The following is a 13,129-nucleotide window of genomic DNA, read 5'->3' on the forward strand; positions in this document are numbered from 1 at the left end:
AGATAAGAACTGGAGAAAGAAGTGCAACTACAATGCGACAAGTCCCACTGTTTAGTTTTATTGTGTTGCATTACCTTCTCTTACAGATTGGTATTGTTGTTGTTGGCTTTTTTTGTTAAGTTGTGTCTTAGTATTTCTGTGTGGGAAGATAAGAACTGGAGAAAGAAGTGCAACTACAATGCGACAAGTCCCACTGTTTAGTTTTATTGTGTTGCATTACCTTCTCTTACAGGTAACACATGTTCCAGATTGTAATATTACAAATGTATTAGACCAGAACAGGAGTGATTTTGAGAAGAAAATAATAATAAAAAATACATAAAAGTGAAATTTGATCAATCACTGTTTTTAAACCCATTCAAAATATGTATTGCTCCTCATGCAGGCAAGTAATGCAATGCTTACTGTCATACTGAGGCCAAGTTTTTACTAACAGCATCAAAGGAAACATTTAGGATTCTAAAGAATAAAAGACAAGGACTGAGAAACTGTAGCTAGCATTTCCATTTTACTGGTGCAACAGGTCTTGTTGGCTTGGATCACTTTATTCACTTGACACTTTGATCAGAACACCTTAAGCTACTGAAAAATTTTCAGTCTTACAAGCACACACTTTGGCTTTTAAAGATATGTGATTTGCTGACATCTGCTGTATTTCCTTTCTGCTTGGGAATGCTGAAGTGCATTTGTTGACAGAGCCTAATTTGGGTGCCAATTTGACACAAGAAAGAGAAAAGAAGTAAAGTCAAACTTTCCCCTGAGTTGTAGCAACTCAGGGGAAAGTACTTAATTCAGAAGGCCTTTTCAAAAGTATTATGTATTTCTGCTCATAACCACAATTTGGACACTGAACCCTTATTACTTTTCTTCTGGATGCTTTGTCAATTAATATAGGCTTCTTCAATTGCAAAACTTTTTGGAACGGGTTCATTTTTAATAGTTTCTTTATTGTCAGTAATTAATCTGGCTTAGAACAGATGAAGTTTTACATGTGTAAAATATGACAAATTATGTTTATTTTGCAAGGTTTTATAGAAGACCAGATTTGTATAGTTGCAAGATGAGTGTATTCTACTGACTGTATATTAAAGCCTAATGGATTTCAAGGAAAATAATTATTTAATTTGGAAGCTTGAGGGGGTAACTATTTTTTGAGATTTTACTGTAGGAGTTGGACTTGTTTACTTTAATGGGTCCCTTCCAACTCAGCATGTTCAGTAATTCTGTGGTTTTATGATTTTATGACATTGAACTTTTCTATGTATTGTTTTTTTCCTGATCTGTCACTCTTCATTTCCACTGCTCAGAAAATACACAGTATTGCCGCACACATATTTGTTTTGATTCTCCTTCCTCACTGTGTTTTTGTAATTGTGCTGAACTTATTATCATCATTTCCTTTTTGCCTATTTTTGCTTGGTGCCTTTTGTCATCCTTTCCTCATTATTATGAAACAATCTGTTACTCTTCTTTCCTTCCTTTCCAAAAATCCAGCTGTTCAGAATAAGCCAGGGGAGATAGACTGTATGGTTAAACTTGGTGCTGTGCTGCCAGTGAAAGCTGAAAAGCATTTGGTATCTTTCAGGAGTTTAAACCCTTGTTTCTTCCAAAAGGTAGATGATACTCTTTTCTTGGTGATCTACATCTGAATGATTATTTGTTTTTGATTAATTGAAAGTAAATTATTTGTGGAGATTATAATAAAGGAATTCACCTGTAACTGTACCACGATTCCCATATAGTTCAAGAAATGGGATGGATTCTGAATAATTTCTCTGTGGAGGGATTAGAAAGGGAAACATGATATTCAGATTAGTTTTGTTGTTTTGGTTTTGCAGGGGTTTTATTAATACACGATGTCCTTTCTTTGCAGATTTTTAGGAAACAAAGCCATGTAATCGGCATTGGGATTGCAGATCCTATGTGGAATATTGGTGCAGTGTTACAGCCCTTTATCCAATGGTCCACAGACAGGATAAGGTCTAGAATGAAAACTTGGCAGTGTTCATGGATTTGTGCACCATTTATAGCACTTACCCGTCCTCAGTTTTGTGATGAAAAGTTTTGTTGTCCTGAAGAAGTTACCTCATTGTTAACATTTGGTTTGTGGTGGTAAATAACCAATTCAATACAGGTGGCTGCAGCTTTACAGAATGGAGAGGGCACTAAATATTTACTGATAATATTCTAATTGAAAGAATTTTATGCTGCAAGTGACCCAATGTCATGGGTTGGTTTTTTTTCCAGAACATCTAATGGTGGAAAGACAGTTGGTACCATTGAAGTCAACCTTGTGAAGATGGGAGAGCTGGAGGAGGGGGAAACAGACCACATCATAGCAAATACCCAGGATCAGAAGGTAGAAACTCAGTTTATTGCACAAAGTTAATTAGAATGATCAGTTGTACCAGATGTCTAAAATACTAATTACCAAACTGGGTTAAGGACATAAAATTTCTGGAGTAAGTACTATTATACACTTATCTCCCTCAACTAAAAATGTGCAGAGTAATAGTCTAACCTGAGTTTCCTAGGCCCTTTCCTTCTTTAAGAAAAAAATAGCTTATTTTTATCTCAACTGGATGTATTTGATCACTTCTGATCAAAAACTGTCCAGAGAGATGCCATAAGTACAGCTTTTTTTTGCCTTGGATAGCTGCTCTGGTTTCTGCCCTTGAAATCCTGTTGATGTTGATTTTTATGTGCAATCTGTGCCCACAATACTGAAAAGCTGGGAAAAATGACAGGTAAACCAAAGAAGAGGTGAATTCCCTTGCAAAGGGGCAGGTTTATCTGTATTTCATTGGAGCACACATTTTTTACAGCCTTAATACGACAGTTTACTGCTTAACACTATGGTGTATTCTGTTCTTCGTGAATATAAAGAAAGGAAATACTGCTACAGCAAATGGAGTGGTTTTTTTTGTTTGGAAGTTACATAAGATTTTTTTTTGAGAAAAGGACATTGTTTTCAGTAGCTTTTCTGCTTAGCACAATCAGTCTGCTTTTACGTCAAATTCTGAGGGCAAGTTTCACACTTTTTTTTCACCACTTATCTCAGAGGACTTCAATGCCTTTTTAAAACAGTAGATATGTGTGACCAGTTCCAAAAAGCCAACAAATGCTGTGAAATCTTTCAGATTTTGACCTGTAAAACTTGCATGATAGAGGCAACACGAGCCGGTTTTTCAGCCTTCTCTCTTATTTTGCTTTTCTTCCACTGCAAAATGTGGAATGAGACTCCTTGCAATTATTGGAGATGTAATTAATGAGCCTGGGGAAGACAGAAGGCTTTAATACCATCTTTCTAGGGTTTTCTAATACTTGTAAATAGAGACCAGACTCATGACCGAGGTATTTTCTGTGGTCTTTAAAGGAGTCCTTGGTTTGTACAAATGAGTTGCAACACTATCTTGGTTTATATATTGATAGTGAGGATGCAATTGTGAGAACGATGAGTTATTGAATTAATATTAAATAAATAAGTTTTGAACTGGGCTTGTTCAGTTTTAGATAAACTATGTGCAGGAATTTCTCATAGAAGAGGAAGGTGATGGTTAAATTCATTTTCAGATATAGAGAGAACATGATGTGTTGTTCTCTGCCTTAAGTTCTCCACTGACAAAACCTGAGCATATTTTAAGGACTTTTTTATGCTTCTTACTTTTCCCTTGTTTAAAAATTAATTAAGTGTTTTCTTGCATTGTGCATTTGAAAATGCTTTGCCTAAAGAAACTTCTTTGAAAGCATAGAACTTGTCAAAAATTGTTGTAAACTAAACTGCCTTATTCTTATAATAAAACTTACTAAGCTAAACTATTATTATCTCTCAACATTTCTGCCATAATACTGGAAGGAAACATTTCTGTTTTATTATGGAACAGCTGATCATATTTTTTTCATTTTCTTGGCTATAATTCTTTGTGTTACAGTATCTTGGAACAGAAATATAAAGATAAAAATGTAGATGATAAGTAAGACTTTGGAAGTTTGTATTATCAGTGGTGGTTTTCAGCCTACCTTTTATAAACTGCCATGGATTTATTTCAGACCCCTGAATGTGTCACATTTATGGTTGTATTTCTTTTGCAGTGTGCATTGGTTCATGAGTGTACAGCCACTGAAGGCATAAGTGGGAAAGACAACCTGCCTTCCTTAAATGCAGGTAAGAATTCCAATATCTGTAAGAGACAGGTCTTGCAACTCTACGTCTGGTCCTGCAGAAATCGCACAAATTTGTGGCAGAGCTCATAAATGTCTCTTCAAATGCTGCACAGGTGTTTAAGTTAATATTTGAGTGTTTCATACATATTTGACATTATCATTTTATTGAGAATTTTAAATAAATGTGTTTCAATTATGTTTTCTGGAGCAGTGCTGAAATCTCCATCTCCTACATCTTCACTGTTCAATGATTTTCAAGACTGTCAGTGACTTCCATGGGCATGGAATTAACATCATATGTTTCTGTCATGTCATTGCATGGCATTCTGTTAAATAATGTTAAATAATTATGCGTTATTTGTAAGTGAATACGCAGGACAATCAATCACTCTTGTAACTGATGAAGTGGCAGTTTCAGTTTGTCTGGAAACTATATGTCCTGGAATGAAGGGAGCTGTTGGCAAGGCATTCTCAATTCTACATCAACTCAGAGCTTGAGTGCATGGTGTTAGACTAGATCTATTTTTCTTTCATTATGCTGAGAAATATTACATGCTGATATGCTGCACCATAAAACTTTTAGTAGCCCAAGTTTATGAATCTCCATTACTCTGCAGTAACAATGTCACAAATAAGTTATTTGGGTCATCTAAAACCACAGCACTGTCAAGAATTCTGTGTTTGCTACGTACAATTGAGGGGGAATGTTACTCAACTTTTACAACTTTTTAAAATTTTTACTGAAACTTCATCTGACTTCTCTGGTAGGGCAGACTTTCTGAATCAGCTTTGCAGTGTAAAGGAAGCACTAAAAACTGCCAAAATTAAGTCTTCCATATATGCATGAATATTGTAATCTTTTTTAGTTGTTTAGCCTAGATCAGAAAAAGAAAAAGTATGTTCTAGAGAAATACCATTTATTTTCATCCGTTCAAAGTGAGAAAGATGTTAATTGAGAATTTCTGAATGTACAGGAACTACATCTGGCTACAGAAATTCCTGAACTGGAAATAGCTGGAGGCAGGGAGGGTATCTTGTATCTCTAGGTATTTATTTATGGCTTTTCTTGGACACAAGATACAGAGCCAGTTGAAGGATTTGTTCTAACCCAGTACAGAATCTTTGATTCTGATTCTGTATGTCATCCAGATTAGTGAGACTTGAAGAAACAACATTTCTGTTCAGAGAATGATATGGATTCACAACAGATTTTTTTCTATTTCTATTGCCTCCATTGCGTAGGTTTGACTGGAGTTTTTTGTTGACTTCTTTTGTATAGAAAAATGCTGTAGGTTATGAATGTATTTTGTTGGAACTTCCAAGGTAGATGTCAGTTTTAGGAATATTGAAGTCTAGATCAATTTGTCAAGAATATTTCTATGTGATTCTATAGTGTATCTAGACAATGTTTGTGTATTTATTATTGTCATATACAAACACAATATAAAACCAAAGCCCACCCAACATTACTAGAGTTTATAAAGTCAAACATACCATGGAGAGCTTTTTTTTGGTCATTTTTTGGGTTGTCATGTTTTTTTAAAGAATTGAAGGGAAAGAGGTGCATATGCAAGAAATGACAGCATGCAGGAGATTGGAAAGAGTTTACACTCACAGGAAGTTTTTTCTGATAAATAGTTAATTTTCAGTCTGTTTCCTGCATTTGTGACTTTCTCTTCTCATCCAGCATTGCCTCCACTTTCCGGCTGACGCCAGGCACTGATTCTAGGTTTTGTCAGTCCTACTCTTTTTATTAAATTCCTGATTTCTTTTCTTAGAAAAATTTTAGCTGCCGTTTTATACTGTCAGCCTCTTTCCCCAGCCCATCAGACTTCTTGCCCAGCATGCCTCCATGACTGGGCTTCCTGTGGATTAAGGCTCTCTGTGTTGCCTGGAGACAGACAGGATTTCTCAGATGGATACCTGGGCAGAAGTGTCAGGAAAAAACCTGATAACATCAACAGTGCCTGCACTGCTTTGCCTGCTTTGTTCATACAGAACTACCCCCAGAACAGTATGTTTTCCATATACATTCATATTTAGTACATATGTATGCTGTTGTAAAGCTGTCTGGTACTTTCTGCTTCTTGTTGTTTATCAGTCCTTCAAAATGATGAAACTGAAAAAAACCCGCCTCTGTGAATCCTTAAGCCTGTGGGTATAGAAGCATGCAGCATTCTTCTGAAATTTAAATCTTAGGATAGGGAACTCTCAGCCCTCCAGTGAGTTAGGAGATGCTTATTGAGTGAGTGGGAATGAGCAGTGTTTTTCAGAGCCTTATCACTATTCCATCTATACCTCAAGAGATTGAATCTACATCTCAAAATGCAGTGGTTTATTTATAATGCTGGAGAGTTTGCCAGTTGTTTACATGTAAACAAATTGCATTCTAAATAAAAAAAAAGAATTAAAGTAATTGAAATAAAGCAAAATTAAGAAAGCTGTAATTATTATTCCTGAGGTAATACACATCATATACCTATGCTACAAAGAAAGATATAAATAGGAACACTGTTGGCAAATTAATATATGGCAGAGATATGCTTTGATCTATGTTCAGTAGGGAATGAAAATAAAACCAGAGTATTCAATCTTTTTTTTTTTTTTATTGTACTTTCAGGGGAAGCAATGTGAAGGATATGGCATGGAATAAAAAGCACAGAGGTCTTCATTTTTAAAAATGAGAATGTCCAAAAATAGGAATGGGTAAATATATGGCATTGGCTTTTAGGCTTGATGCTCTAGAGAAAAGCTTTTAAAACAGGGTTTTCTCTTTTTTAACCACTGCAGCTCATGTGGATTTTGGGGTTTTTTTAATGCCTCTCATGATCACTGTCTAAATACAGGAAGGATTATTTTTATGAAACTTACATTCATTTTAATCACTACTTTTTATAAAATCCAATTTAGTCTTGCCATTCTTATTGTACATGCCTTCTAGAATGTGGTTCCAGACAACTTGTTATAGTTAGAAATTAATTACTGTTACAGTTGGAGGGGAAGATACTTCTGAGATTTTTATAGAGTTGCATGCCTTCAGTAGTTCTGTTTATAAGGAAACCTCAAGTACTATGCAGCTTTTATTGGCAATCATAAGCTTTAGCAATACTGCATATTGGGATTATTTGGGAAAAATTCCCAGGCTTTTTTTTTTTTACTTTGTAAATGAAATTTTCCTCTTAAACCCATGGAGATACGATTTGACCATTTTAAAAAACTTACAACACACTTGAGATTATCCCCATCTGAAAATTCAGAACTGAATCAAAGACCTGAAAATTCAGCTAGTACCTGGAGAGGAGTTTCATAATTCTAGCAACAATAAAAGCCACAACTTTGAATCCATATTTTCAGTGTTCTTTGTCCCTTGCTGCAGTCCTGCTGGGTTTTCTAGGGTTTGTTTTTTTTCTTTGTGATGGTGGTGACAAGGGAGATATTGGAGGAAAGAGATTTTTCAGGTACATATTTGCATTAGGTTCTAACAGATTAATGTCTGTTTTTCAGTGTAGTAGATTCTGAGTGTGAATTTAAGGGCTGCTCTTGGAAAAAATCCCATGATAAACTCCTTAGTAAGTAGATATAAAAAAGTAAAATAAAGTCTTTTGTGTCTGGGGCATCATCATTTAAAATGTCTAGGTAATATACTGATCGGGGGCATAACAGAAAAAAGCAGTACCAACCCAAAATTATCATCTGGTTTGGCAGTTTTCTGTTTAAGGCCAGACCTGAATTAGCCCTTCGTTTCCTGAGCTCTCCCTGACATTTGAAAATTTGCATTCCCTACCTTGTTAATGGGAGATGATTGGTGCATACATCAGCTTCGTGAATTGTCACAAACTGTTAATATTATCAATGAGACTGATTTCATTGATTACAAGAATCTCAGCTGAAGAGAAGGATAATAGGAAATATGCATTGCCACATATTTTAACCAAGTGATATAATAAAGCCTGAACAGTTGGTGAAAGTTGATGATAGGCACAGGACTTGCAGATGGTTTTTTTTTCTGTAATTAAATCTCCAGGGTGAGGATCCTTAAACTAAAACTGTGTGGAAAAGTGTTTGAACATTGAGATATTTTGGGTATTAGTAGTAAAGAAAAATTGCTCTTTTTAACATGTCACAGAAATTAAGCATCTCTTTTGTTTATTTCACAACACTGAGTGAAAATTTCGTTTTTGAAAGTAAAATCACTAAGAATTCAAGGCAAAGTGACTCTAAAAAGGCTTATAAAATGACTGTAAAAAGGCAAGAAATGCTTATAATGTGCTGTAGTTAAGAAATAGTTGGCTTCTGATTGTAAAGGCATGAATTATAACATCAGTGTTGTCTCACCCTTCACAAGAGACTGAAAATAGAATAAAAGTTTTTAAAACACCTCTCAGTTGCTGGATCTCTGGGTCAGAAAAGGGCATAATCTAACAACAGTTTTTCATCAAAGACTAACGATGAAAGACATCTCAGTAGAGTGATGGGAATATAGAGCAGTACAACCACTTAAACATTGCTCCTTTTTTCAAGTTGCCAGCAATGGATTTATTATCAGTATATTTAAATCTCTGGTCTTCTTTTAGGCATTTCCTAAAGGATTTTTGTTAAAAATCCTGATTGCTTAGATAGACAAGACAGTTTGTATACTTTTTATTTTTCATTCTCTATAAATCAGACTACATAAACATTAATGGTGTCAGGAAGCTGGGAATTGAAATGTCTATTAGTAGCTGTCATTTTGACAGCAGCAGTTTCCCCGCAGCACACATGGGGAATGTATTCCCCTGAGTTATAGACCACTCAGTGGCTGATCAATGGGAGCCTGCTGGAAGGCAGCTTTTTCCAGAAGGCTTGACAGAAAGGTAGCAGTGGAGGATTTGGATGGCTGTCGAAAGTTAGTCTTATTCCAAGTTAGGATGTTGTGGACATGTGTGTTAAATGACAATCATTTGTCTCCAAGTAAGCTTATCAAAGTAGTGAAACAGAGCTTTTTATTCCTCAGCTTTTTCCCTTTGTGTTCTTTCTGGAAAATAAGAGCAGAGTAAAAAAAGAAAATAAAAATATGGAGGGAGTAGATTATATGGCATCTTTTTAAGATCTGAATGGAAGTGTAGCCAACACATGTAAACTGTAAAATGAAAAATGTGATGGGTTTTAAGCATTATTTTCCAAAATACAAAGAAATGTGATTTTCTTAGGTCACGTTGCAATAGTAATCTGAAAACAGTGTATGTAACATACTGACAGGGCTGTTATATTTATTTCTATGTAGTGGCAGTGTCTTGACCACATCAATGATGAAGGTAGCTCTAATGTGGTCAAAGGTTTCCTTTAATGTAAAAGCACATCTTCTGTTTGTGCTAATGATTTGTATGTGCATGTCAAGGGGAAGACGCAGTTGAACTCTGAATCCTGTACAAGTTATCAGAATAGTGAGTGGTGACAGCAGGTGGTGACAAGCTATGGTAGTGACTGTATTAAGTTCTTTGTTCATTTGTGCATTCTGTTCTTCCTAACTTCAGCTTAAATGTAAGAAAAGAGAGTCTAATTTATATTCTCACTACTTTGAAGACTAAATTCAAAGGTTACCTGCTCTGCTGGTAAAACGTACTTTATTGATGTACTAGTAATATTTTGTCCTCCACATGCTGGTATAAAAAATGAAATAAAAATTAAATGGTTTTAGTATAATTTTAATGGTTTTTAAATTAATTTTGTTAGCAAGGGGGAAAATAATATAATAATTTTATATTGTCATAAATTTTCAGAGTCATATAACCACAGTAAAGCAATGATATCATTTTTCCTCTTTGCAGTGTTGAGAAACCCAGTTTGTAAGTTATATAGATTCCCTACTTCTGACAACAAGTGGATGCGGATCCGGGAACAGATGGCTGAGACTACCCTATCTTTCCACGTTCCTAAAGAGCTAATAAATCTGCATATAAAGGAAGATATGAGAAGGTAAGGAACAAGCAGCAGCAATAGTAAGTACTAAATTATACTTTTCTGACTTGGAATTGTGCAAATGATGAGCTAAAAATATTAATTTGAAATATGAAATAGGCACTTCCTGGCCGCCAAGAATTTGCAGTTGTAACTGAGCAACAGAATTGACTGCTCAGTAGGACTTGAGTAGCCTCATAAGTTCTGAGCATTGAACTGTGCTAAAGTGTGGTCATGACTTTAAATCTGTGAACAACACCATTTGGTTAACAATATAAATATTCTGGAACATGAACATTTTATGAAGAATCAGCAAATGACAGGGGTGTGAACAACATTATGTTGTGTTTGGCTATGTGTGTGGGTAGAGTTAGTAACATAGACAAACATGTGCAATGAAAAATGACAAGTTTATAATAAAAAAAGGAGCAATGAGGATGAAAATTACATTCCTCTAGCTAATCTAAATTAGTTGGCGTAAGAAAAGGATACCAAAGTAATGTTTGTTTGAAACCTTAATGTTTGGCCTTGTAACCCAGAGAGATGTCTGAGAATCGTTACAACGTGTATGCCGTGGAGAAAAAGGAGAATAGGGAACACAGATGTCCCAAAAGCCTTTGAATTTCCAATTTCCCTTTGCAGTGATTAAAATGGCAGCCTGTCTTGTAAGCTGTGATGATAAAATTTGGGGAAACACATTTATTTTAAGTAGTCCAGGGCTACCCTGAAGACAATGCCTTCTCCTTCCAGTGATAATGGATGATGTCGAAGATATTGCCTCCTTTCTCATGAAAGTTAAATCACACATAGATGGGTGTCTGGTCTCAGGTGTAAGAGTAATGCTGTGACCTAGTGTTGCATCCCAGAGCCATCCTGTATGCTTTCAGGCAATTCCTTCCTGTGTGGTTTACAGAGGTTGTTTGTTCTGCAGTATGGAGCTTCTTTTTTTATTCACTCCATCTCTTGCTTCTCTGTGATGTTTATATGACAATAGAACAGCAGGTGAGAGACTGGAATCTTGATTTTAATAAAGTCAGTGGACTGATACATACTTATACATGGTGATGATGGGTTATAAAATTCCTGTGAATTGTTATAATAGTTTATTTTATTCATTTAATAGTGTGTTTAGGCATTTATGGCCTCATCTTGTTTGAGAATACTTATGTGCAAGGTTTTTTTAGTAAGCAATAAAAATAGATTATGCTGAGTCTCACAGTTCATGCACTTCCCATATTCTTATTTGCCCCATGGGTAAATGCCTTTTAAATGTTAGAGGATTACTTTAACCACTTTTACTACTACTGCATCATTCTCTCCAAAGGCATAATCCAAGAAATAGCCCTTGTTGCTATTTCATATTATAGAATTCACCTCCCTGGATAAACTGATAGTAAAAATTCACCATGGTGAGGTTTTCTGTTCACCAAAATAAATATTTGAGAAAGAAACAGAAGTAAAAGTTGCACAAAGATTGAGATAAGTGCCTCTGATTTTTCTGATTGCCAAAGTTGAACTAGCTTGAACAGCTTGAACTAGCTGTTCAAGCCTAGTTGAAAGTGTGGGTGTGAAAGAAAGAGAGACAAAGTGATTTATACAGTTTGCAGGAGAGGATAAGACTAACCAAAAGGAGCAACAACATGTACAATACTAGCAGATGGTGGTAATAGGGGCATCTGTCATCACTTAAGAGTGTGGGTTGGAGCTTCAGCTTTGTCTGGGCTTTTTCAAAATAATTGTGAAGATGTGTGTGCTTGTGGAGTCCTTACACTTGTAATCTAGTAAAATGTGTGAGGAGGATGCTACTATATTAGGTGTTGAGCTCACACAAAACATACACTGCACCATCTTCAGGCTATTCTCTTCTGAAGTATTCTTCTCTGTGTCTTTTTCCCTCAGTTAGCATGAAAGGATAAATATTTTTGTCTCAGACGCCATTTATCACACTCAGCCTGTTGCATTTTTTTTTATTGTGGCTTCCGTATAGTCAGGTCTCAAGCAATTACCTATAAAAATACACAAGTGTTAATCCTATTCAGTATTCATTATAAATTGTAGTTTAAATTCCCTTTTCTCACAGCTCTTAAGATTGATTATCTCTTGATAAAACTTCAGTGTTCATTGTTAACCAAACCCTTCCATTTACTGACATGATGCTTTGAAATATGTAACCTCTAAGGGTATTTAACTTTGGATTTCAGCATGAAATAATGCTTTTAAAGAAATGCATGAATTGAAGATTTTATCCTTCAAGCCTCCCTGGAAGAAATTTTAGTAGGAGCTATATGGTAATTTTTATTGTTCTAGTAAAGGTCATACAATCTGCTTTGCTGGTTTTTATTACAAAATTATCTCTGTTTCCTCTTTGAGGTATTCCAGTGAGTCCTTTCTGCTGTTTTTAATATTTCTTTACGCAAATCTGGTCCAGATATTTTACATGTGTCATGCAAGATTAGCCAACTGGTTCTTTGAACCTAATGATTATAAGAAAGTCTTAGCTTACAATAATTTTTCAGAAAGTTGATTTGCCTATATAATTGAAGCTTGCAGTTGTAGATGCAACCAGTGTAAGTGGGTCAGAATAGCAAGAGATTTGGCTGAAAGGAAATTCCACCTGTACTTGAATTTGGCCCATGGCATTTGTGATCACAACTCATAAGCAAATTTCAAATATGAATTACTGAACTTAAACCCTCTCTCCAGAGTACAAAGCACACATGCAGGCTTTGTCCTGCATCAGAAATTACTGTCCTGTCCCATCAGCATGCGGCTTTTTTTTTTTTTTTTTGGTGTAAATCTATGCTGTCTGTATTTTATTTCTTTCATGAAACATTTTGAAACTATGACAACATACAGACTGTCTGAAAAATACGTTTTTTTTTTTTACTTCCTCTTACTACACTACTTCTGTTGAGAAATAGAACCCCAGGCATTGATGCCATGGGTTGAGAGTAGGCTTTGATATTTTTTGGATGTTGGTATTTACTTGACTTGTTTTTGAGCAGTGGCATTGTTGTACTGATAGGCG

General features: G+C 35.4%; 2 protein-coding genes across 3 annotated transcripts in view; one reads left to right on the forward strand and one right to left on the reverse strand.

Annotated features, from left to right (window-relative positions):
* SCOC (short coiled-coil protein) overlaps positions 1 to 13,129 on the reverse strand; it is a 702,416-nt gene that overhangs the window by 116,748 nt on the left and 572,539 nt on the right. The window lies entirely within an intron of this gene.
* INPP4B (inositol polyphosphate-4-phosphatase type II B) overlaps positions 1 to 13,129 on the forward strand; it is a 187,258-nt gene that overhangs the window by 75,680 nt on the left and 98,449 nt on the right. For both annotated transcript variants that reach the window (XM_039696121.1, XM_039696120.1), the window contains exons 7-9: positions 2,248 to 2,359; positions 4,093 to 4,165; positions 9,972 to 10,119. In XM_039696121.1, the coding sequence (XP_039552055.1) occupies positions 2,248 to 2,359; positions 4,093 to 4,165; positions 9,972 to 10,119 (333 nt within the window). The remainder of the gene's footprint in view (positions 1 to 2,247; positions 2,360 to 4,092; positions 4,166 to 9,971; positions 10,120 to 13,129) is intronic.

Source organism: Passer montanus, unplaced genomic scaffold (assembly GCF_014805655.1).
Source record: "Passer montanus isolate IOZ18808 unplaced genomic scaffold, ASM1480565v1 scaffold95, whole genome shotgun sequence".
Classification (NCBI taxonomy): Eukaryota; Metazoa; Chordata; class Aves; order Passeriformes; family Passeridae; genus Passer; species Passer montanus.